This window comes from Grampus griseus, assembly GCF_964374135.1.
Source record: "Grampus griseus genome assembly, chromosome: 19".
NCBI classification, from domain to species: Eukaryota; Metazoa; Chordata; class Mammalia; order Artiodactyla; family Delphinidae; genus Grampus; species Grampus griseus.
Genome location: NC_139013.1, coordinates 5055972 through 5078219, shown reverse-complemented (window position 1 = coordinate 5078219; position 22248 = coordinate 5055972). Strand labels below are relative to the sequence as shown.

At 44.4% G+C, this 22248-nt stretch overlaps 1 protein-coding gene across 1 annotated transcript; it reads right to left on the bottom strand.

Moving 5' to 3' along the window:
- Positions 1–4955: 4955 nt before the first annotated feature.
- LOC309836656 (heterogeneous nuclear ribonucleoprotein A1-like) lies at positions 4956–16719 on the bottom strand (the record flags this gene model as incomplete). Its single annotated transcript, XM_082676760.1, has 2 exons — positions 4956–5916; positions 16637–16719. 2 exons carry the CDS (start codon positions 16717–16719, stop codon positions 4956–4958), a joined length of 1044 nt encoding a protein of 347 aa, XP_082532886.1.
- Between the last annotated feature and the right edge of the window lie 5529 nt (positions 16720–22248).

Here is a 22248-nt window from a genome sequence, read left to right as displayed (position 1 = left end):
AGTGGTAGCTGTGGGGCAGTCATTGGATGTGGAACATTTCCTGCAATTAGTATTAATTTAAGCAGTTTAAGAAAACAAGAGCTTGACTTGTCTCTGTATTACAAACTAGAATAAAAAATACAAAACTCTGAAAAAAAAAAAATACAAAACTCTGGGACTTCCCTGCTGGCGCAGTGGTTAAGAATTCGCCTGCCAATGCAGGGGACACGGGTTCGAGCCCTGGTCCAGGAAGATCCCACATGCCACGGAGCAACTAAGCCCATGCACCACAACTACTGAGCCTGCGCTCTAGAGCCCACAGGCTGCAACTACTGCAGCCCACATGCCACAACTACTGAAGCCCGCGCTCCTAGAGCCTGAGCTCTGCAGCAAGAGAAGCCACCACAATGAGAAGCCCGCACACCACAATAAAGAGTAGCTCCCACTCACCGCAACTAGAGAAAGCCTGCGTGCCACAAGGAACACGCAAGGCAGCCAAAAATAAATAAATAAATAATAAATAAATGCAAAACTCTCCCTGGGAAGAATGGGCCATTTCATACTGACACCCTGCAGAACAACTTGTCCTTTCTGTTTCTTATTCAGCCAGGAGGCCAACTCAACACTGCTCAGTTCCAGAGACTCAGGGACAAAACCCAGGGTCTGGGCTTCCCTGGTGGTGCAGTGGTTGAGAGTCCACCTGCCGATGCAGGGGATACGGGTTCGTGCCCCGGTCCGGGAAGATCCCACATGCCGCGGAGTGGCTGGACCCGTAAGCCATGGCTGCTGAGCCTGTGCTCCGCAACAGGACAGGCCGCAGGGGTGAGAGGCCCGCATACCGCAAAAAAAAAAAAAAAAAAAAAAAAAACAGGGTCTGAGACTGGAGGACTAAGGTGTGTGATAACTTCTGTCAGTAATGATTACTCTTTTTTTTTAATTTTTTTTAATTTTTAAATTAAAAACATTTTTACTACCATTGCTTTAAAAAGAGCAATACATTTTAAAAAACTGATATAAATTACATTGTTCTTTTGTTACTGAGTCTAAGCCCCTACTGCTCGCCACATGACAGGCCAACGATCAACAGACGAGTCGTTGGGACAAGGAGTAACGACTTTATTCAGAAAGACAGCAAACCAAGAAGATGGTGGGTTCATGCCCCCAAAGAACCATCTTGCCTGAGTTAGAATTCAGGCTCCTTTTATACTAAAAGGGGAGGCAGCAAAGTCAAACACTTCCTGGTTTCCATCAGCCTCCAGAGGGGGATGTGTCAATTTCTTCCTCCCTGCAGTCATTCACAGGTGGGCCTGGTCAGGAGGTTTCCTTTGAGCTAAACAAAGGTATTTTACCTTAAGGCTCATGACCTGGGAGGCAGGGTTCCCAGAGATGGGCCATTATGTATAATTTAAGCTTCTAGGCAACATCCCTTCAGTGATGAACTTGTAATAGAATACAAAGTGTTCTTCCCTATTACAATTCCCCACTGTCAATTTCCATCCCACAATCTTGTGGGAAAAGGAATGAAGACCCTTCTGCTGAACAGAGGTGAGGAATATTCCTTAGAATCTTTAGTTAGTCCTTTTTATCTACAACTATTTAAACCTGATGAAACCTCTTAGCAGTTTCTTGTCTAATTCGTAACTGAACTTGGGGTTTTGGTTCCAGTTCAATACATATCCTAAATTCCGGTGCTATTTCTTTGGACACAATTAAACAAATTGGTTGCCCCTTCTCCAATGGGCAATGGAGATGGAATTCCCATCTACTTCGGTGGGATGGGCAGACCTGTTGGAGGTATACTCATGAATAAATAGAGCCCAAAGTTTTAATGTGATTGGCCACCGCTAGGTCTTTAGCATTTATAGATTCTCCTGCCTGGGAACACACCTGCAAGGCCTGCCATACAGTATTCTAAAGCGGCTTAATTTAAGCCTGCTTCTGGGAGCCACTGATCCATAGCAGAGCAACTGGCAAGGCCTCATCCCAAATTCAGCGTCTCTTGACATGTTTTAGCGATGTTCCTTTTTAATGTATGATTCATTTTCTTGGTTTTTTCCTGTTGATTATGGTCTCCAGGATGAATGCAGTTTTAATGCCTTCTTCCAAATCCGGGGATAATATCCCTTAGAAGGGCTTTAACCACTTCAGAGATTTTCTGTCCGTGGGATATGCTTCCACCCATCCTGAAAGAGTGTCCACACAAACACTAGCAGGTTATCTGAAATTTCTTGCAGTTCAAGGCATTTGAGGACGGTCTGTTTTTCAGTCCTGGGTTGGGCAGTTTCCTCTGTGTTGAGTCCCCATCTGTGGAGGTCTGACAGCAGTCTTTGGGTTATTTTTAAGACCTTGCGGGAAAGAGCTTTGTCTCCTTTCCAGGGATTTTCATGAGCCCCATCTGTAGGCTTAAATTAAAGCGTGTTCTGGTGGGACTCTGATGTCAAGCTATTCTGGTGGAAAAACTTCAGGGTGAGGTCTATCAGAAAGTTAATCAGGGCTTCCCTGGTGGCACAGTGGTTGAGAATCTGCCTGCCAATGCAGGGGACACAGGTTCGAGCCCTGGTCTGGGAAAATCCCACATGCCGCAGAGCAACTAGGCCCGTGAGCCACAGCTACTGAGCCTGTGCATCTGGAACCTGTGCTCCACAACAAGAGAGGCCGCGATAGTGAGAGGCCCGCACACCGCGATGAAGAGTGGCCCCCGCTCGCCACAACTAGAGAAAGCCCTTGCATGGAAACGAAGACCCAACACAGCCAAAAATAAATAAATATTTAATTTTATTTAAAAAAAAAAAAGAAAGTTAATCAGCTCATTCCCCACTGTCAATGTCACCCCCGACTTCTGTGGGGAATTAGGTGCCTCAAGTCCAAGGGAGCCCCTGGGCCTCTTCATTCAGTGTTCCTCTCTTTCTACCATGAGAGGTTCTTGTCTTTTATCGTTCTTCTTCTGTTTTAGCCGAGGGCAACCTTCTCCAATGTTCCCCCTCCTTCCAGTAAGCACATTGTTCCTTCCCCAGTGGGCGCTCACCTCTCTTCAGGTTACTCGCCTTCCGGGAATCCAATGCCACTGTCAAAAGAGTGGCGTGTCGTTTTGCATCTTCATTTTTCTGTTGTTCCCTGTTGAACACTTTAAAAGCAACATCTACCAACTGAGGAGGGTTCACTCCAAATGTACCATCTAATTTTTCCAACTTTCTCCTGATATCGGAGGCACTTTGCCCCAAAAGGTCAAATGTACTATTCTAATATTTTCAGGGGCCTCAGGATCTGCATTAGTATGACGTCTGTAGGCCTGAGGTCTTCATTTGTTTTGCTGAATGTTGCTCAAACTCTTTTGCTTTGGTTTCCCTTTTCAAGGCCCTGCCAAGGTGCACTAATGAGTGGTGCTCTAATAAGGGCCTTCTTCCCTGACTGGGGTCCCAATTCGGTTCAGCTGTGGGTGCTTCCAAGTGGGCTTCAGGTGTAGGGGATCCTCCCTATAAGGAGGGCTGCGATCTTATGAGGACTGCAATCTTTCCAATTAAACAAGCCTGAGAAACCCAGCCGGCTATTCATTTGCATTTACGCCCCCTATGAGATAACGGCGTAAGGGGAACTGCCCGTCCCGGAAATGGCTCCTGGCCCAAATTGGGTGCCCTGTCGGGTCTTAGATGGCAATACCAGACCAAGTCCCTGTACCCCTGAAACTAACACAGGATTTTCTATCTGACCCCTATAAGGAGGGGCTGTCCTGGGCCTCAGTGTAAGGAATACAGGCTGGATAGGAATGGAAAGTGGTGGAAGGGGTGTATATAGTGGCATAATTGTCAGAGCAGCTGGGACAGCTAGCTCAGCCAGAGGAGTTAAGGTTTGGAGCAACATATCCTCATGCTCATTCCCTACTTTTTTGTATTTTCCCTGATAATACTACCAATCCTTGTGCATAAAGGATTTCATCATTCTTCCCTGCTTTTTCACAAAATACCTACAGAGTCATTCAACAGCCACTGTAAAACTATAGATAATAATTGATCATATAACCATTAAAAGGGCGAATTTCTTTTTAAGAGGGTATTAAATCATTTGTTGATTACACATGCTAATGGATGACACACAAGCTTCACTCCCATCTATAACTTTATCTGGTACCATAATTCAATTTAGATATATTGCACAGGATGTGCCAACAATCATATTAATAACCAAAAAACTCCATGACTTTGCTTGGGTGACCCTTTTAACGGTGAACTCTAGGTCACGACACAGTAACAGTCAGTTCATAGCTTCTCCACCAAAGCAGGTTGTAAATAAACTTTGAATGGAACCTGGCATCACCCTGAAGGAATTCTAACGTCACACTGTTGGGGTAGTTTACCAATATGGCTTCAGAGTAGACTAACTACACAGCACATTTAAAAAAAAACACACATTTATTCAGCGTCATGATCAGACTATTACATTTAGCAATCAACAGCATGGGTGCAAAAAAAAAAAAAAATCTACATTAAAACCCTTTGTTGGAATGCTTTACACTTTCCACAGAACAAAAACTAAAGTAACCTGTTAGGGCTTCCCTGGTGGCGCAGTGGTTGACAGTCGCCTGCCGATGCAGGAGACACGAGTTCGTGCCCCGGTCCGGGAAGATCCCACATGCCGTGGAGCGGCTGGGCCCGTGAGCCATGGCCGCTGAGCCTGCGCTTCTGGAGCCTGCGCGTCCGAAGCCTGTGCCCCGCAACGGGAGAGGCCACGACAGTGAGAGGCCCGCGTACCGCAAAAAATAAATAAATAAAATAAAATAACCTGTTATACAATTAGCCACAAATACAGTCCTCGAGGTTTTTTTCCCCACACACGAGTACTGTCTAAAACATGTCTTCTTTGTAGCAGTTAGGCCCTGCCACCACTGTGCTTGGCTGAGTTCACAACGCTTTTGTAACCTGGAGTTTCCCCGTCACTTCTCTGTCTCTCCTCTCCTGCTAAGCTTTGTTTCCCGGGAGTAGTTAAAACCTTCTGCCCCCACCACAGCTCCTGCTGCGGCTGGAACCGCCACAGCCACCTTGGTTTTGTGGTTTGGCAAAGTATTGGTCTCCACCACCACAGGGGCCAGCACTTCTGCCTCCAAAGTTTCCTCCTTTCATGGGCCCAAAATTTGCAGATTGTTTGTTGTAACTGCCAGAATCATTGTAGCTTCCACCACCTCCAAAATGGCTTCCATCATTACCCAACCCATTATAGCCATCCCCACTGCCACCATATCCCCCGCCACCGCGGCTGCCACCAAAGGCACCTCGGCCACTGAAGTCTCCTCCACGACCAAACCTGTCATTCGTACCAAAACCCCCTCCACGACCACCACCAAAGTTTCCAGAACCACTTCGACCTCTTTGGCTGGATGGGGAACTAGCCGTCTCTTGCTTAGAGAGGGCTTTCCTTACGTCACAGTTGTGGCCATTCACCGGGTGGTATTTCTGACTGACAGTCTTGTGTACAGAGTCATGGTCATCGAAGGTTAGGGAAGCACAGCCTCTCTTTTTGCCGCTGCCTGGGTCAGTCATGACTTCAGTCACTTCAGTCTTCCCGTGCTGTTCAGAATAATCTCTTAGGTGATGTTCTTCAGTGTCTTCTTTAAGGCCACCAACAGAAACCTTTTTCACAGTTAAGTGGGCACCAGGTCTTTGAGAATCTTCTCTTGAGACGGCCCTCTTTGGTTCCACGACTGTTCCAGCCACCTTGTGTGGCCTTGCATTCATGACTGCATCCACCTCCTCCACAGTGGCGTGTGTGACAACCCCGCAGCCTCTGCAGCGCCTGGTGTTTGGATCCCTCGTGGCCACCCAGTGTGTGAGCATTCCCCGCTGCACAGAATGGCTCCTCAGACACTCATCAGTTGTTTCAAAGCTCAAACCTCCGATAAACAGCTTCTGCAGGGCTTCCCTGGTGGCGCAGTGGTTGAGAGTCCGCCTGCCGATGCAGGGGACACGGGTTTGTGTCCCGGTCCAGGAAGATCCCACATGCCGCGGAGCGGCTGGGCCCGTGAGCCATGGCCGCTGAGCCGCAAAGGGAGAGGCCACAACAGTGAGAGGCCCGCGTACCGCCAAAAAAAAAAAAAAAAAAAAAAAAGTCAGACCAATGAACAGTTTTTCTTTTACACCAAGAGGTCAACAAGGTAGGAAAGCCCCCATATGGAAGAGTGGATGATTAGGTGGCCTGAGGCTACATTCTCAGGGGATGTTTTACACTAAAGTCTCCTACTTGGAGGAGATGTTCAGGCAGTGCTGTTGTTCTGAATTGCAATGCTCAAAAGCGGTCTAAAATAGTGACCTTGGGAGGGGAGAAAAGCCTACTAAATTTTGATTAAATCATGGTAACGGGGCTTCCCTGGTGGCGCAGTGGTTGAGAATCCGCCTACCAATGCAGGGGACACGGGTTCGTGCCCCGGTCCGGGAGGATCCCACATGCCACGGAGCGGCTGGGCCATGGCACGTCTGGGGCCTGTGCTCCACAGCGGGAGAGGCCGCAGCAGTGAGAGGCCCGCGTAACATAAAAAAAAAAAAAAAAAAAAATCATGGTAACGGTCATTGTACCCAGTGATCACTGAGGACAACTGAGGATGACACTGAGGCTGGGAATTTGGAGTATTCCTATCTGGCTGGTTCCTAAGGAAACAAGGGAGCTATCTTGAGTCACACTAAAATTGACAGGGAGGTGTAGTTCTTAGCTAAGTAAGCTGTTTCCTTTAGCACAAAAGAAGAAAAGGAGCTCTTTAACCTTTGATATTTTCAAGTTACAGAGTTTAAGTAAAGTCTAACATTTTCACTCCGTAATATGACAGAAAGCGAAATTCAAAAAATAATAAATACATGTGTTATATTTGAATAAAGGAATATTAGAAAATTTAAACTAATACTGGTAATAACAAACTTGCCCAGGAACCTTAGCGTTTATGACTTTGGATGGCATTGAAGGACCCTTCATACTCATTGTGCCTGTGTTGTGACTCTCCCTGTCACATACAAGAGAAATCATTAAGTGCTGAAATATGTTGCTCTAAATCACCAAGTCAGAAATCTATGAACCATAAACTGAACAAAATCCTAGAGGATATTTTCAGACCAAAATTTAGTCTTAACTGAGCTCATCCAGTTCCGAGGCTTCCTCATTCAGAGGAAGGCGGCACCATGAAATAGGGCAATTTCAGTGAGATTATTTACAAATATTTGATCATGATAAACCAGTTGGAAGTTTTATAACTGAAAACACAAAGCCCCTTAAGGGTAGTTAGACAATGAACGTAATATATTTGCAATTGAATTAAAAACAAATGAATCTACTATACAAGTGTACTTATTTACAAAACAGAAATAAACTCAAAAACATAGAAAACAAACTTATCGTTACAAAAGGGGAAAGTGGGGGAGGAATAAATTAGAGTTTGGGATTAACAGATATACAGCACTATATATCAAATAGACAAAAAACAAATACCTACTGTACAGCACAGGGAACTAAAATCAATATCTTGTAATATCCTATAATGGATTAGAATCCAAAACAGAATATATATATATGAATCACTTTACTGTACATCTGAAACTAACACAACATGGTACATCAGCTATACTTCAATCATGGTACATCAGCTATACTTCAATAGAAATAAATAAGTATGGAGGCTCCTTAAAAAACTACAAATAGAACTACCATACGACCCAGCAATCCCACTATTGGGCATATACCCTGAGGAAACCATAATTCAAAAAGAGTCATGTACCACAATGTTCACTGCAGCACTACTTTCAATAGCCAGGACTTGGAAGCAACCTAAGTGTCCATCGGCAGATGAATGGATAAAGAAGATGTGGCACATATATACAATGGAATATTAGCCATAAAAAGAAATGAAATTGAGTTATTTGTAGTGAGGTGGATGGACCTAGAGTCTGTCATACAGAGTGAAGTAAGTCAGAAGAGAAAAACAAATACCATATGCTAACACGTATATATGGAATCTAAAAAAAAAAAAAAAAAAAATGGTTCTGAAGAACCTAGAGGCAGGACAGGAATAAAGATGCAGACGTAGAGAATGGACATGAGGACACAGGGAGGGGGAAGGGTAAGCTGGGACTAAGTGAGAGAGTAGCATGGACATATATACACTACCAAATGTAAAATAGATAGCTAGTGGGAAGCAGCCACATAGCACAAGGAGATCAGCTCGGTGCTTTGTGACCAGCTAGAGGGGTGGAATAGGGAGGGTGGGACGGACACACAAGAGGGAGGGGATATGGGGATATATGAATACATATAGCTGATTCACTTTGTTATACAGCAGAAACTAACACACCATTGTAAAGCGATTATACTCCAATAAAGATGTTAAAAATAAATAAATAAGAATAAACGCGGGACTTTCCTGGTGGTCCAGTGGGTAAGACTCTGTGCTCCCAATGCAGGGGGCCCAGGTTCCATCCCTGGTTGGGGAACTAGATCCCGCATGCATGCCGCAACTAAGAAGTCCGCATGCCGTAACTAAAAGATCCCGCATGCCACAACGAAGATCCCGCGTGCCGCAACTAAGATATGGCGCAGCCTAAATAAATAAATAAATAGTTTTTTAAAAAGAGTAAATGCATGTTCTAATGGCAAGAGGCAATATATGAGAAGGAATAAGGGTAATAATTTAGGAAGTGAATCCAAGGGTTAAAGGTGGAGTAATTACTGGAGATAATGAGTTCTCACCTATAACCTTGACTTTGGGAGGTTAAGATGGGTATGGTAAAAAAAAAAGGTCATTGAAAGTGTACCAGTTAACTGGCTACAAGTTTTGCTATGGTAACAAATATTCCTGCATTCTCAATGGCTTACAACAAGAAACACTGATTGCTTCCTTATATTATATGAATCATTATTCACCTCTTGCTTCTTTCAATAATTTGATTCTGTCATTCCCGGTAAAATTTCAGTCTATCCAAGACCATTCTTGCAGTAGAGAGAAGACAGGGTTATATGAAGCAAATAAAAGCTTTGATTTCAGGTTGAAACATGCCATTCGACTCACACCAAACTGGCCCGGGAACTCAAAAGGCATAAATGGGCAAGGAAGTACAATCCTCTCAAAGGGAAGTAAGGGTTGCCTAAGTCAAGCAGCCAACCTTGTTATCAAAGGGCAGACATGTATAATCTCACAGGGTGATAATTAATAGGTAATTATTACAATATATGATACTGCAGCTTCTGTCACAAATAATTTGTCCCTCCTCTGTTCACAATAAATAAAACTACTAATTTCAAATGAAATAGGGAATATTACTACAGAACATGAATACATCAAAATGATATAAAGAAGCTATGATAAAACTCTACACATTATACCTAACAACTCAATAGCACATTAAAAAGATTATATACCATGGCTAATGGGAATGTATTTTTAAAATATAAGGATGGTTCAACATATGGAAATCGTTCAATGTAAAACAGCATGTTAACAGAATGAAAGAAAAAGACAACATGATCATCTCTACTGATGCAGAAAAAGCAGTTGACAAATGTCAACAGTCTTTTATGATAACAACACTCAATCAACTAAAAATAGACAAAAATTCCTCAAGATTAAGGACGTATAGTAACAGCCCATGGCTAACATCATACTCAACAGATTTTCCTCTAAGATCAGGAACAAGACAAGGATATCTGCTCTCACTGTTTCTAAAACCGAATTACTAGAAAGCCTAGCAGGAACACATAGGCAGAAAAAAATAAGTAAATAAACGGTATCCAAATAGAAAAAGGAAGCAAAATTATCTCTGTTGACAAACAACATGTTCTAGTATGTAGAAAACCCTGAAGGTTCTGCAAAATAAACCTGCTAGAAATAATGAAGGAATTCAGAAAAATTATGAGATAAAATCAACAAATAAAATCAACTGTGTTTCTATAAATTAAAAATGAACAATCAAGAAGGAAATTCGGGGGGGGTTCCCTGGTTCCCTGGTGGTCGAGTAGTTAGGATTTGGCGCTTTCACTGCTGTGGTCCGGGTTCAATCCCTGATCGGGAAACTGAGATCCCTCAAGCAGTGCTGTGTGGCACAAAAAACAACAACAAAAAACACTCCTTGGGGCTTCCCTGGTGGCTCAGTGGTTGAGAGTCCGCCTGTTGATGCAGTGGACACGGGTTCGTGCCCCGGTCCGGGAAGATCCCACATGCCGTGGAGCGGCTGGGCCCGTGAGCCATGGCTGCTGAGCCTGCGCGTCCGGAGCCTGTGCTCCGCAACGGGAGAGGCTGCAACAGTGAGAGGCCCGTGTACCGCAAAAAAAAAAAAAAAAAAAAACAAGGAAATTCAGAAACAACTCTATTAACCATAACATCAAAGAAATAAGTAAAATACTTGGAATAAGCTGACATTTAAAGGGAAAGATTTGTACACTGTAAACTAAAAACACAGCTGAAAAATATTAGAAAGGACACAATGCAAAGATATCCCAAGTTCATTAACTGGTAGTCAATATTTTCTAGATGTAAATACTACCCAAAGCAATCAACAGAGTCAACCCAATCCCTAGTAAATCCCAATAGTGTCTCTGGAAGGAATAGATGAACACATCCTAAGAGTCACTGCCCTTGAGAAATGGTTTGTGATATTCCTCAAAATCAGAAAAAACCCTTTGGAAAGACTTATCAGCCAGGCTCTGTTGATACTTTCTGTCTCATATCCTAGAACATGCTGACCACTCCACTACATAGCTTGAAATGGTGATTTTGTATGCTGCAGGAAAACATTACAACATATGACGGAAACTGTGCTACATCAAAAATTTCTGTTACCCAGCAAACCCACACGATGGAGAGTCCACCTGAAGTTGTGCATTAACTAAGGATGGCTCATCACAGCAGAGAAACTGGATAAAATTTCAGACCCTAGGACTAGGTATTTCAAAAACAAGTTTCAGAGGCAAAATCATGCCAACTTAGGAGAATATGAAATCAAGAAGAGTATACATTCCCCAACTTGACAGAGCAGTACAAGAGCAAAACAAAATACAAGATTTGTAGGTCAGATATTATACGATGAAACCATGTGATCTACCCACAGAAGACAACCTAAAAGGCTGAAAGATGCATATTCATCCTTTGAGGGACTGCGGACTAGAAATAGGATCTCTCTGGGACTTACACTCTAACAATCTTTATACTCTATGGCTCTATGAGTTTGACATTTCTAGTTTCCATATATAATACCTTTCTTTTTTGTCACAATGTCATCATTTATGGCCGACATGTATTTTCTATATCCATTCATTTGCCAACAGGCATTTTAGTTCTTTCTACATCTTGGCTGTTTTGAATAATGCAATAATATTCATTGGAGTACAAATATTAACCTCACTATAATGATGTGATTTCATTTGGATATGTAGCCAGACGTGGGTGTCATAGACTGTGTGCCTGTTCTATGTTTATTTTATTAAGGAAACTCCATACTGTCTTCAATAAAAGCCCTAACACTTACATTCCCACCAACAAAGCACAAGGGTTCCCTGTTCTGTGTATTGTGCGTGCGTGTATGTGTGTGTGTGCGTGTGTGTTTTCACACGGGTAGGGAGAGGACAGCAGAGGAACCAGCACTGACCTGGCAGCCAGAAAGTAGCAGCTACAGCTTCCCAAGGATGAGCCTCTGGGCTGCAGATCACTGTGGTGTTCCTGCCCTCTGATTCTTGGAAAAATCTTTCACTACATCAGAGAACTTAATGGCCCCTCTCCAGTTGTGTCCACAGACACATCCCTAGCAGAATATCCCTAACGAAAACCTTTTGCCATTCAAAGCTTAGTACTCATAATTTTCCTTCTGGACTCAAATGAACTTACAAACTCTCATGGGGTCCAACACAGTCTCCGTACAATCTGTATCAACTCATCCTACTATACAATACGAGAAAACATTCTACTTCAATAAATCACGCCTGAGGGAAAACTACATATATTTTCCTTCACCATGACCACAGACCAAACACTGTCATCTCCAAAAAACTATATATAAAAGAAAGATGTTTCCAATGGTGCACATGCGCCACTGATAACCCCAAATCTCCCACGGAAACACTCCAAATTCTCTTCTGTATCTTTCACAGTGCATCTAAAACTTTCTTCATTTGGGACCCAAAATACTAAAAAATACCAAAGATGACTCACAACACGATCACTGAAATTTTCCCTGTATTACTCTAACAATCGCACAATGAGTCTACACCATCCAAAAGACCCAACAGAAGTCACCTGTGGTGTGGAGGCTGTAGGGCACCCTCTAGATGGATAGACTGAGGACAAGGCACCCATCCTCATGCACCCAAAGATCCCTGTGGGCTCAGCTCAGGCCATACTTCTCACAACACTGGAGAAAAATGTTTTTCTCTGCCTAAATCCACTGCCTTCGTTCGTCCCCAGGTATAACCATGAAATATCCAAATAAACCAATGCATGGAAACCTCAGTCTCAGCAGCTATGTCCCAGGGAACCTGAGCTAAGACACTATGGCACCTCAAACCATGCAATGCACCCGCAACTACCCATAAACCCAATACCGGGTGCTCCAGCCAGAAATGACACATCCCTTGCCACAAACCCCTTGAGACCAAAGCGACAGCTGAACACACCATTCATGGGGCTCATCTTGATGCTTGCCCTTGCGGCCATATCCAGCCTATAGAACCCTACAGGGCCCCCTTCAATTTCCCCATTTTTCCACCTCTCCTCATGCAAACACGGGCAAAGAAGGCTAAAAGGCACAAGTATCTGTCTGCAAAGGCATCGCAACAGGAATATTCACAAGAAACCATCCAAAGGACGCTGGGCGTTCAGTATGAAGGTCAAGAAGTTGACCCTCCTGGGAAAATTTACCAGCAACTGGGGACATTATGGACTTCAGTTACAAAGGCATCGGAATTCAGTGAGGAAGTCTCAAAGAGAGAGGGTCCCCAGGTCTCTTGTCTCCTGTTCTCCCAACTCACAGGTAATTGAAAGATTAATTAGGGCTTCCCTGGTGGCGCAGTGGTTGGGAATCCGCGAGCTCTTTGACAGGGACTTCCTTCATTCCCCTTAGGTTCTGGATTTATGCCCCCCACTTAGCACAGTGAAATCACTATCCTGGACTCTGAGTGCATGAAATGCTTGAAGGCAAAGCTCCTGTCCAAGGTGGCGACTGGTCCCTGGATGTGCAGAGACTGGAATACCTGGGGGCTACAGGGGAGCAGTGACACAGGAGACTAAACACAGGGACACCTCAGGACACTGCATGAGGACATCAGATTTGTAGGGCTTTTTACAGCTCCCTACATCTTTTTGCTTTTGAGTAATTAAGTAGCCACATGGGGTAAGGATCAATTAAAGTCGAAATGTCCAGAACAAATATGGGAACCACCCTCATCACCTACCCGGTTCACCTGGTCTCTCCTTAGGGGAGATTACTCAGCCCATCCCACAGTCCTAGCTTCTAAACACATCCCCAGAGTGAGATGTTGCAGCCATCCTCAGAAGAAGAGGAAAACGTGTGCTCTTCAGTGAAGTGAAAATGGGAAAGACTCCAAATAATCAATGGAGAAGGGCATTTCTCGTGAGGGTGATTGATGTAGGGACAATAAAACCATTAGTGTGACAAGAGATTGTCAGGAGGGGCTGGGGAGACCTCCCTGAGCCTAGACCTGAAGGAGGACAGAGGGCCTGACCCATGGTGACTTAAAGGGAGAAGGTAAGAAAGGAACTAAGATCTGAGACAGAAAAGGTTTTGGTGTTTGGGAACAAAGAAAAGGTGAATGTGACCGGGGCAGAGTGAACCATGAGAAAAGGTTAAGCTCCCAGGATGAGGCTGGAGACCCCGGCAGGGTCCTGAGGATGACACAGGGCTGTGTACCCACAGTGAGGAGTCAGGATTTTGTCCAGCGGACAAACGGTAGCCAGTGGAGGTCTGAGTGTAAGAACTGAGAATTAAAATTAGGGGCTTCCCTGGTGGTGCAGTGATTAAGAATCCGCCTGACAATTCAGGGGACACAGGTTCGAGCCCTGGTCCGGGAAGATCCCACATGCTGCCGAGCAACTAGGCCCGTGTGCCACAACTACTGAGCCCGCATGGCACAACTACTGAAGCCCATGCGCCTAGAGCCCATGCTCCACAACAAGAGAAGCCACTGCAATGAGAAGCCTGTGCACCGCAATTAAGAGTAGCCCCCGCTCACCACAACTAGAGAAAGTCCGCGCACAGCAACGAAGACCCAACGCAGCCATAAGTAAATAAATAAAATAAAGTAAGTTAAAATTAAAACTCTAAATTCAATTGGGCACTGCCACACACAAACTCACGCCCAACTGGGCCAATCATTTCAAGGGTCTCTGTTGCTCAAATGAAGAATTTCTGGTGGAGTCAATCACCTCCATGTTACGAGTGGGCTCTCTGAGGCAGTTATGAGAAAGTCTGAGTTGAGTGAACAGAATCAGGCGTAACTGAATTCTAAAAAGGTCACCTGAAGGGTTAAGTGGGAAGAGTCTGTCCTTATTGCTCATGCTATTTAAAACACCATCTATCACGGGTCTGAGCAACGGAAACTTCTCTTTCAAGGTCAGATCACACTAGTACCAACCATTTAATTCTTCTTTTCCAGAAAAATCACATTAAAATAACTTAAAAATACATGGAGTTTCCAGTTTCCCTAGTGGTTAGGATGCTGGGCTTTCACTGCCCTGGCTCGGGTTCAATGCCTGGTCAAGGAACGGAGATCCTGAAAGCTGTGCAGCATGGCCACTGCAAAAGCACAGCTGTCGGTGCAGAAAACATTGTAAGGGGTCAGCTGAGAAATACGCTCTCAGCAAACTTCTTCATCATGAATAGAGAGACTCTGTTGAAACTTCCAAGTCAATCTAGTCCATCCTTCATCATTTGTACAGAACAGGTAAGAGGGACCTGAGGGGAAAATCTTCCTATCATCTCACAGCCATTTTAACATACCACAGAAAAAGGAAGAAAACAAAATATAAGGCTAACTGGCTAAACTTGATTTTGAATGTTAATATAAAACATCATTGGGGCTTCCCTGGTGGCGCAGTGGTTGAGAGTCCGCCTGCCGATGCAGGGGACATGGGTTCGTGCCCCGGTCCGGGAAGATCCCACATGCCGCAGAGCGACTGAGCCTGTAAGCCATGGCCGCTGAGCCTGCGCGTCCAGAGCCTGTGCTCCGCAACGGGAGAGGCCGCGACAATGAGAGGCCTGTGTACCGCAAAAAAAAAAAAAAAAAAAAAGATGCCACCAGAAAAAAGAAAATTACAAGCCAATATCACTGATGAACATAGACGCAAAAATCCTCCACAAAATACTAGCAAACCAAATCCAACAGTACATTAAAAGGATCATACACCATGATCAAGTGGGATTTAACCCAGGGATGCAAGGATTTTTCAATATCTGCACATCAATCAGTGTGATACACCACATGAAAATGAAGTTAGGGACTTCCCTGGTGGTCCACTGGTTAAGAATCTGCCTGCCAATGCAGGGGACACGGGTTCCAGCCCTGGTACGGGAAGGTCCCACATGCCACAGAACTAAGCCCGTTCGCCACAACTACTGAGCCTGTATGCCACAACTACTGAAGCCCGCGTGCCTAGAGCCCGTGCTCTGCAACGAGAAGCCACCGCAATGAGAAGCCTGCTCACCACAACTAGAGAAAGCCCGCAAGCAGCAACGAAGACCCAACGCAGCCAAAAATAAATAAATAATGAAGTTATCTTCTGATACAAATAATTACAAAATGCACAAATCTTATAAACAGTTTTGCAATTGTCATCCTCATCTGTAAACCTAAGTAAACAAATTTTATATTTACTATATTCTAAAGCCACAAATCAGCATATCACAACTTAATCATCCATATCGAGACAATTCACCATCCATCTGGATCCAGTTTCCCCAACACTACCTGCACTACTGTGCGTTTCCATTTCATTCTCTTTATCTTTCTCCCTTTTTCTATTTTGTCTCTGTTTTTCTTCCCCTCCACTCTGCTGGTGTTCTTGTTACGGATCAGGATTTTTGGGCTCCTTTATCAATAGAAATTGCTAAGAGTCCACACAAGAAATTCAGGCAAGGCTTTATTGGGACTCATGCAGCAACAAGTAACAGGATCCCTTGCTCGCTCCCAGGGTCAGGGGGCAAGTTTGTCCCTTATATGGAGTGAGGTAGGGGTGGGTCCAGGGGTCAGGCTGGAGCGGTGTGCAGGGTGCATGCACAGTATCCTGTTTTTGCACCCAACACCTCATAAGTGGCAATTGGGTTTTTAGTTTGTGTATTGTTTATAATTTGCCCCAACTGTTCATGCACACAGTTATTTTTAGTTCCTTCTATTTTCTTTGTATTCTGTTGCTCCAGATGTTTGTCCAGGTGTAAGCACTGCAGCAAAGGTTGCCAGGTCCCAGATCCCAAACTGTCTCATTCTTGCCCTCCTATATCGACCCTCACATGTGTCCAGTCCACTCTGCAACTTGTTTCCCCTCTTATGGCTCTTTCCCAAAACCTTTCTGATTACCCTAAATCTCTGGATATTCGTGCCTCTTTCTTCCCCCCATCTCTGCTCCCTCTCTGCCCTTGGGTTACACTCTTTCTATCCCTGTTATGCTCCCTTTGTCCCCACTCTCTAGCACCTCCAGGTGGCTATGCTTCTTTCCTGCTCGTTTTCTTCCTCTGCTCCTGAAATCTTTGTTTCTTCTATCTCTCCAGGCACCATGTTGCTCTGAAGGCCAAGGTTCCAACTCTTTTGTCTTCCGCCGCCACGCTATGTGTTGCCTCTCCACTGTTATCCCCCTCCTGCCAATGATCCTAGGTCCCTCCCACTATGTTGCTCTCCAGTCCCGCAGATCCTATTTTAATTACTTCTATATTTTATCACAGTGCAAGACTTTCAAGGCTAAATTTATTTTATGTTACTATTCCTCTTCAAGATCCTCAGCCATGGTTCACGTTCCCTTCGATTCGCCCTCATTCTTTTTGTTTTTTTTTGTTTTTTTTTGCGGTACGCGGGCCTCTCACCGCTGCGGCCTCTCCCGCTGCGGAGCACAGGCTCCGGACGCGCAGGCCCAGCGGCCATGGCCCCCGGACCGGGGCATGAACCCGCGCTCCCTGCATCGGCAGGCGGACTCTCAACCACTGCGCCACCAGGGAAGCCCCGCCCTCATTCTTTTCTCCTCAGTTTTTCTCCTTGTCTCTCAGTCACTGTGTCTCTGCTTCTCCTGATCCCCCTGCCCCACATATTTAGAGGGATGGAGAATAAACAAGATGCCCAGCTACTGGAAGAGACCATTTGGAATTTGGGACGGAAGAACACTGGGTGTCACACGTCTGGCCCAGGTCACCCCCCCCATGCGGGCTGAGGGGAAGGGCTGACTACGAAAGGGAGGCCGGGGGAGCACAAGGACCGGCCTGAGGAGACGCGAGGACAGAGGGGCTGGGAGGGAGCGAGGGGGTCTCAGGAGAGGAGCGGGCTCTCCAGAATGCCAGGGCCAGGGAGAGGACACGGCCTCGCCGGCAGCGGGAGAGAGCGAAGCTGCGGGCGCGCGAATCCACCTCGCAGAAGGGGACTTTACAAGGCGCAGGCGGAGGTAATGAAGGATTTTAAGCAGGAAAATGTCGCGAAAGGCTGTGTCTCGGTGGACCGAAGACCGAGAGTGCGAGGCTAGGGGGCGCGAATCCCCCTCGCGGAAGAGGACTTCTCAGTGCGGGGGGCGGGGGTACTGAAGGGTTTTATGAAGGAAAACGACGCGAAACGCGGTGTCTACATGGAAGGCAGAAAAGCCACGAGAACAGGCAACCTCGCACCGATTTCAACCCAAGTGAACAGATACCCAACCTGTAACAGCGTCTGGATTTACTCGGCCGGAGGGCCAGGCGCTGGGGTGTAAGGTTAATAGTCACTCCCAAGACCCTGAAGGCAGAATACGGGGAACAGCGCAGCACATACTTACAGCAAAGTAGAAATACTTCGTAGCGAGACCTCCAACACGTGTACCCCGTTTCCGGTTCAGGAGGAAAGTGCGTCCGAAGGGACCAGGCGGGACTTCCGGGGGCGGGCTCTGGGCGGGCCGCTACTGGCTAGGGGCGGGGCGAGAGCCCAGCTCTGCGCAGAGAGCGGGGGGAAGGGTCTGGGGTGGCGGGGCGAGTGAGAGCGCCGTGCTTCCCCTTTTCTTGTAACTGCTGATTTTAAGTGACTTTCTGGAACACTTTTAAGGTAAAAGCTTACAGATGTGTGGGCCACTGATGTGGGAAACTGAGATGTTTCTCTCCCAACAAGTTAAAAGTGGTTTCAATAAACAGCTGTTTTTGCCAGCAGGTTGCTCGCATGTCCCGCTCCTGAGACTCCAGCAATTCAGTGGTCGGGAACTTGGGCCTCCAAGTGGTAGCTGTGGCGCAGTAGTTTGATCTGGGAACATTTCCTGAAGTTGAATTAGTTTTAGGAAACAAGAGCTGGAATTCTCTCTTTATTACAAACCAGAATGAGAAATACAAAACCCTCCCTGGGGAGAATGGGCCATTTCACACTGACACCCTACAGAAGAGCTTTTCCTTTCTATTCCTAATTCAGCCAGGACAACAAACCCAACACTCTGCTCAGTTCCACAGACTCGGGCAAAACTTGGGGTTTGAGGCTGGAGGACTAAGGCATATGATAATTTCCGTACCTAACCATTGTTTTAAAAAGAGTTTTTAAAAGGGTTTAAAATTTTAATTGTTATAAATTGCATTGTTCTTTCTTTTTTGCTAGTGTTTTATTTGCCTTTTAAAACCACATTTTATCCCCAGTTTTGAGAGGTACGTGACATACATCACTGTATGATTTTAAGGGGTACAGCATCATGTTCTGACTTACATATATTGAAATAATTACCGCAATGTTTAGTAAGCATCCATCATCTCATATAGATACCATGAAAATAGGGAGCAACAGAAAAAATATTTTGCTTTCTATGAGAACTACATTATCCTTTGAGACACTTGCTCTATTCCACACTTGTGAAAATTATGTTTAACTATATACTAGAAAAACTTGTTTATGAAATTATACTTATGTACATAAAAACTAAGCAATGTAATCTCAGATGACTCTATGTTCATCATGAAGATAATTAGAACGTTTTACTTTGTATTTTTTGCAAGATGCAGTATAGTTTAGCTCGTCTCTTTGTTTATATTTTTGAAAGTTCTGACAAGTGTGGATAACAGAGGCTGTGAAATATTCTTCAGAAGACACTGGAATTTATTTCCATGTAAATAATAATTACGTTGCAACATTTCTAAGGGCATTTAATAGGGAGGTATATTCTTATATGAACCCTAGAGAAAGTAAAACTAGATTATCAAATATGCAGTAAGTTCATTTCAACCCTCGATATTTTGATAACAATATCTTAGATAACATCTGCTACAGAGTGCGTTTTATCACATCCCTAACATATGAAACATTTCATCCATAGAGACACTAGAATCCATTCAAATATGATGAATTTTAGATAGGGAAATTAACATTTTAAGTATTTCCAGGTACAATGATCAGAACGTCCTGGTGTATCACACATACGAATACAAGAAAATGTATCACATTTTTATTATTTTTTTTTTATTTTATTTTTTTTTCTGTACGTGGGCCTCTCATTGTTGTGGCCTATCCCGTTGCGGAGCACAGGCTCCGGACGCGCAGGCTCAGCGGTCATGGCTCACGGGCCCAGCCGCTCCGTGGCATGTGGGATCTTCCCGGACCGGGGCACGAACCCGTGTCCCCTGCATCAGCAGGCGGACTCTCAACCACTGCGCCACCTGGGAAGCCCTCAACTGCACTTTTTTTGAACACAGACAACAATATGTCTCCCACAAGAAATGCACTCCAAAACTTTACACAGTAAAAAAGCATAAAAAAATACACCATTTCAACACCATTCAAAATAGTGGCTAACATAATACAAAGTAAATTAATGAGTAAATAATGTGTCAAGAATAAGGAAATCTATTTTATAATCATAAAGACAGAAATTCATCAGAATGACATGACACTCAGAAACTGCCACAGAACTGCATTTCATTATAGCCACAAAAATATTCTGGAGAAAAGTTTGGAGACAACAACACAAGGATAAATAATCTACTTGTAAGTTTTTCGAAACGATCATGGATAGAAATTGTTAGATTCTCTAAAGCCCAAGAACCTACGGATGCACTGTTACCTTCTGGTATAAAGTACCTAGGTGGAAGAAAACTGTGGTGGTGAAAGGAACATGATTCATTAGGATCATAAAAAATAATTAAATTTTATTAATTAAAACAAGAGACCTATGATACATTCTGAATAAAACAGTAGCAAAAGGCAATGACAGCAGTTAAATGTCAAACATACATATACACATAGAATTCTGGGGCTTTATTTTTTTATACATTTATTTATTTATTTATCTTTGGCTGTGCTGGGTCTTCATTGCTGCACGCAGGCTTTCTCTAGTTGCAGCGAGTGGGGGCCACTCCTCGTTGCGGTGCGCAGGCTTCTCATTGTGGTGGCTTCTCTTGTTGCGGAGCATGGGCTCTAGGCATGCGAGCTTCAGTAGTTGTAGCACGTGGCCTCAGTAGTTGTGGCTCCCGGACTCTAGAGCACAGGCTCAGCAGTTGTGGCACATGGGCTGCAGTTGCTCCGCGGCATGTGAGATCTTCCCAGTCCAGGGCTCGAACCCGTGTCCCCTGCATTGGCAGGTGGATTCTTAACCACTGTGCCACCATGGAAGCCCTAGAATTCTGGGACTTTTGATTAAATTTTCCTCTTGTGATAACTGCTCTCCCTTTAATTTCGAAGAATGAGACTAGTTTTTCATTAATCATAGATCTATACAACAGCTATTCCCATGCAATGGAGGAAGTGACCAAATTTTCCCATGCATTCTGCCTACCACATAATCAGTCCCTGTTAACCTGTCACTCTCCTCCCATGAAAAGCCCATTCCCTTAACGTCCTGCCTGACCTATTCATGGTCAGTTAGTAAAGCATTCTGTCCTATAACCCACTATGACCTATCTACAAAAAGACACATGAGGCTTCCGTGGTGGCACAGTGGTTAAGAATCTGCCTGCCAATGTAGGGGACACGGGTTCGAGCCCTGGTCTGGGAAGATCCCACATGCTGCAGAGCAACTAAGCCCGTGAGCCACAACTACTGAGCCTGAGCATCTGGAGCCTGTGCTCCGCAACGGGAGAGGCCGCGACAGTGAGAGGCCCCCGCTCGCCGCAACTGGAGAAAGCCCTCACACAGAAACGAAGACCCAACACAGCCAAAAATTAATTTTTTTAAAAGACACATGAATTAACATGATAAATCATGTCACAGTTTTACATTATTTTTTGTCCCCCCTTGTTGATAATTCAAACAATATTGAATTTGATAATTCAAGGTCCTTGTTTTCTCAGGAAACATGGATGTGACTGACCCACACCTAATCAAATTGGACCCCTCATTTTATAGATTCCTTCCCAGAGACTATCATGAAAGACCTGTAATGCAGGCATAAGGTCAAGATTTCAAACTTCAGGTTGAAAGGTTATAAATATAATGTAGTCTTTTCAAAAGAACTCCAATAATTACATATTTATACAGAGAAGATACTGGCATACTTCTACATATGTCCTTCTTCTGGTACTACAAACATCATGTCATACGTTTTAACGTATCGTCACTTGCAATGATTCTGCAGCATACAGTATCTCACATTAACCTTGGACAAATAAGACATTTATTCCTAGTATGGATTCTCTGATATGTTATCTGTTGTAAGAATTGCTCAAAAAATGTACCTAATTCAAAAAATTTACTTAATGTAAGGGAATCCTTACATTCGTAAGGATTCCCTCCCAATGTGAGTTCTTTGGTGGACCCTGAGGATGCACTGTTGGGTCAATTTCTTTCCATGTTCAGTAAATATCTATCGTTTCTGACCTGTATCAATGCTCACATTACAACAAAGGTGTGGATAGCTGATGAAAATTTTTACAACATTCATGACATTTGAAACGTTGCTCTTCAAAATACATTCTCTGTTTCAGAGCGTTGATCTTCAGGTACAAGCCTTAGCACACATACTGCTTTGTGTGCTTTCTCTCAAAGATATACATTGAGAAATCTAGTGCATTGTGAGGCCTGGATAAAGCCTCTGCTCATACATTTGAAGGGTTTCTTTCCAATGGACTGTCTGCAGTTAACTAATACTTGAAGTCAAGAAAAGGTTTCGTC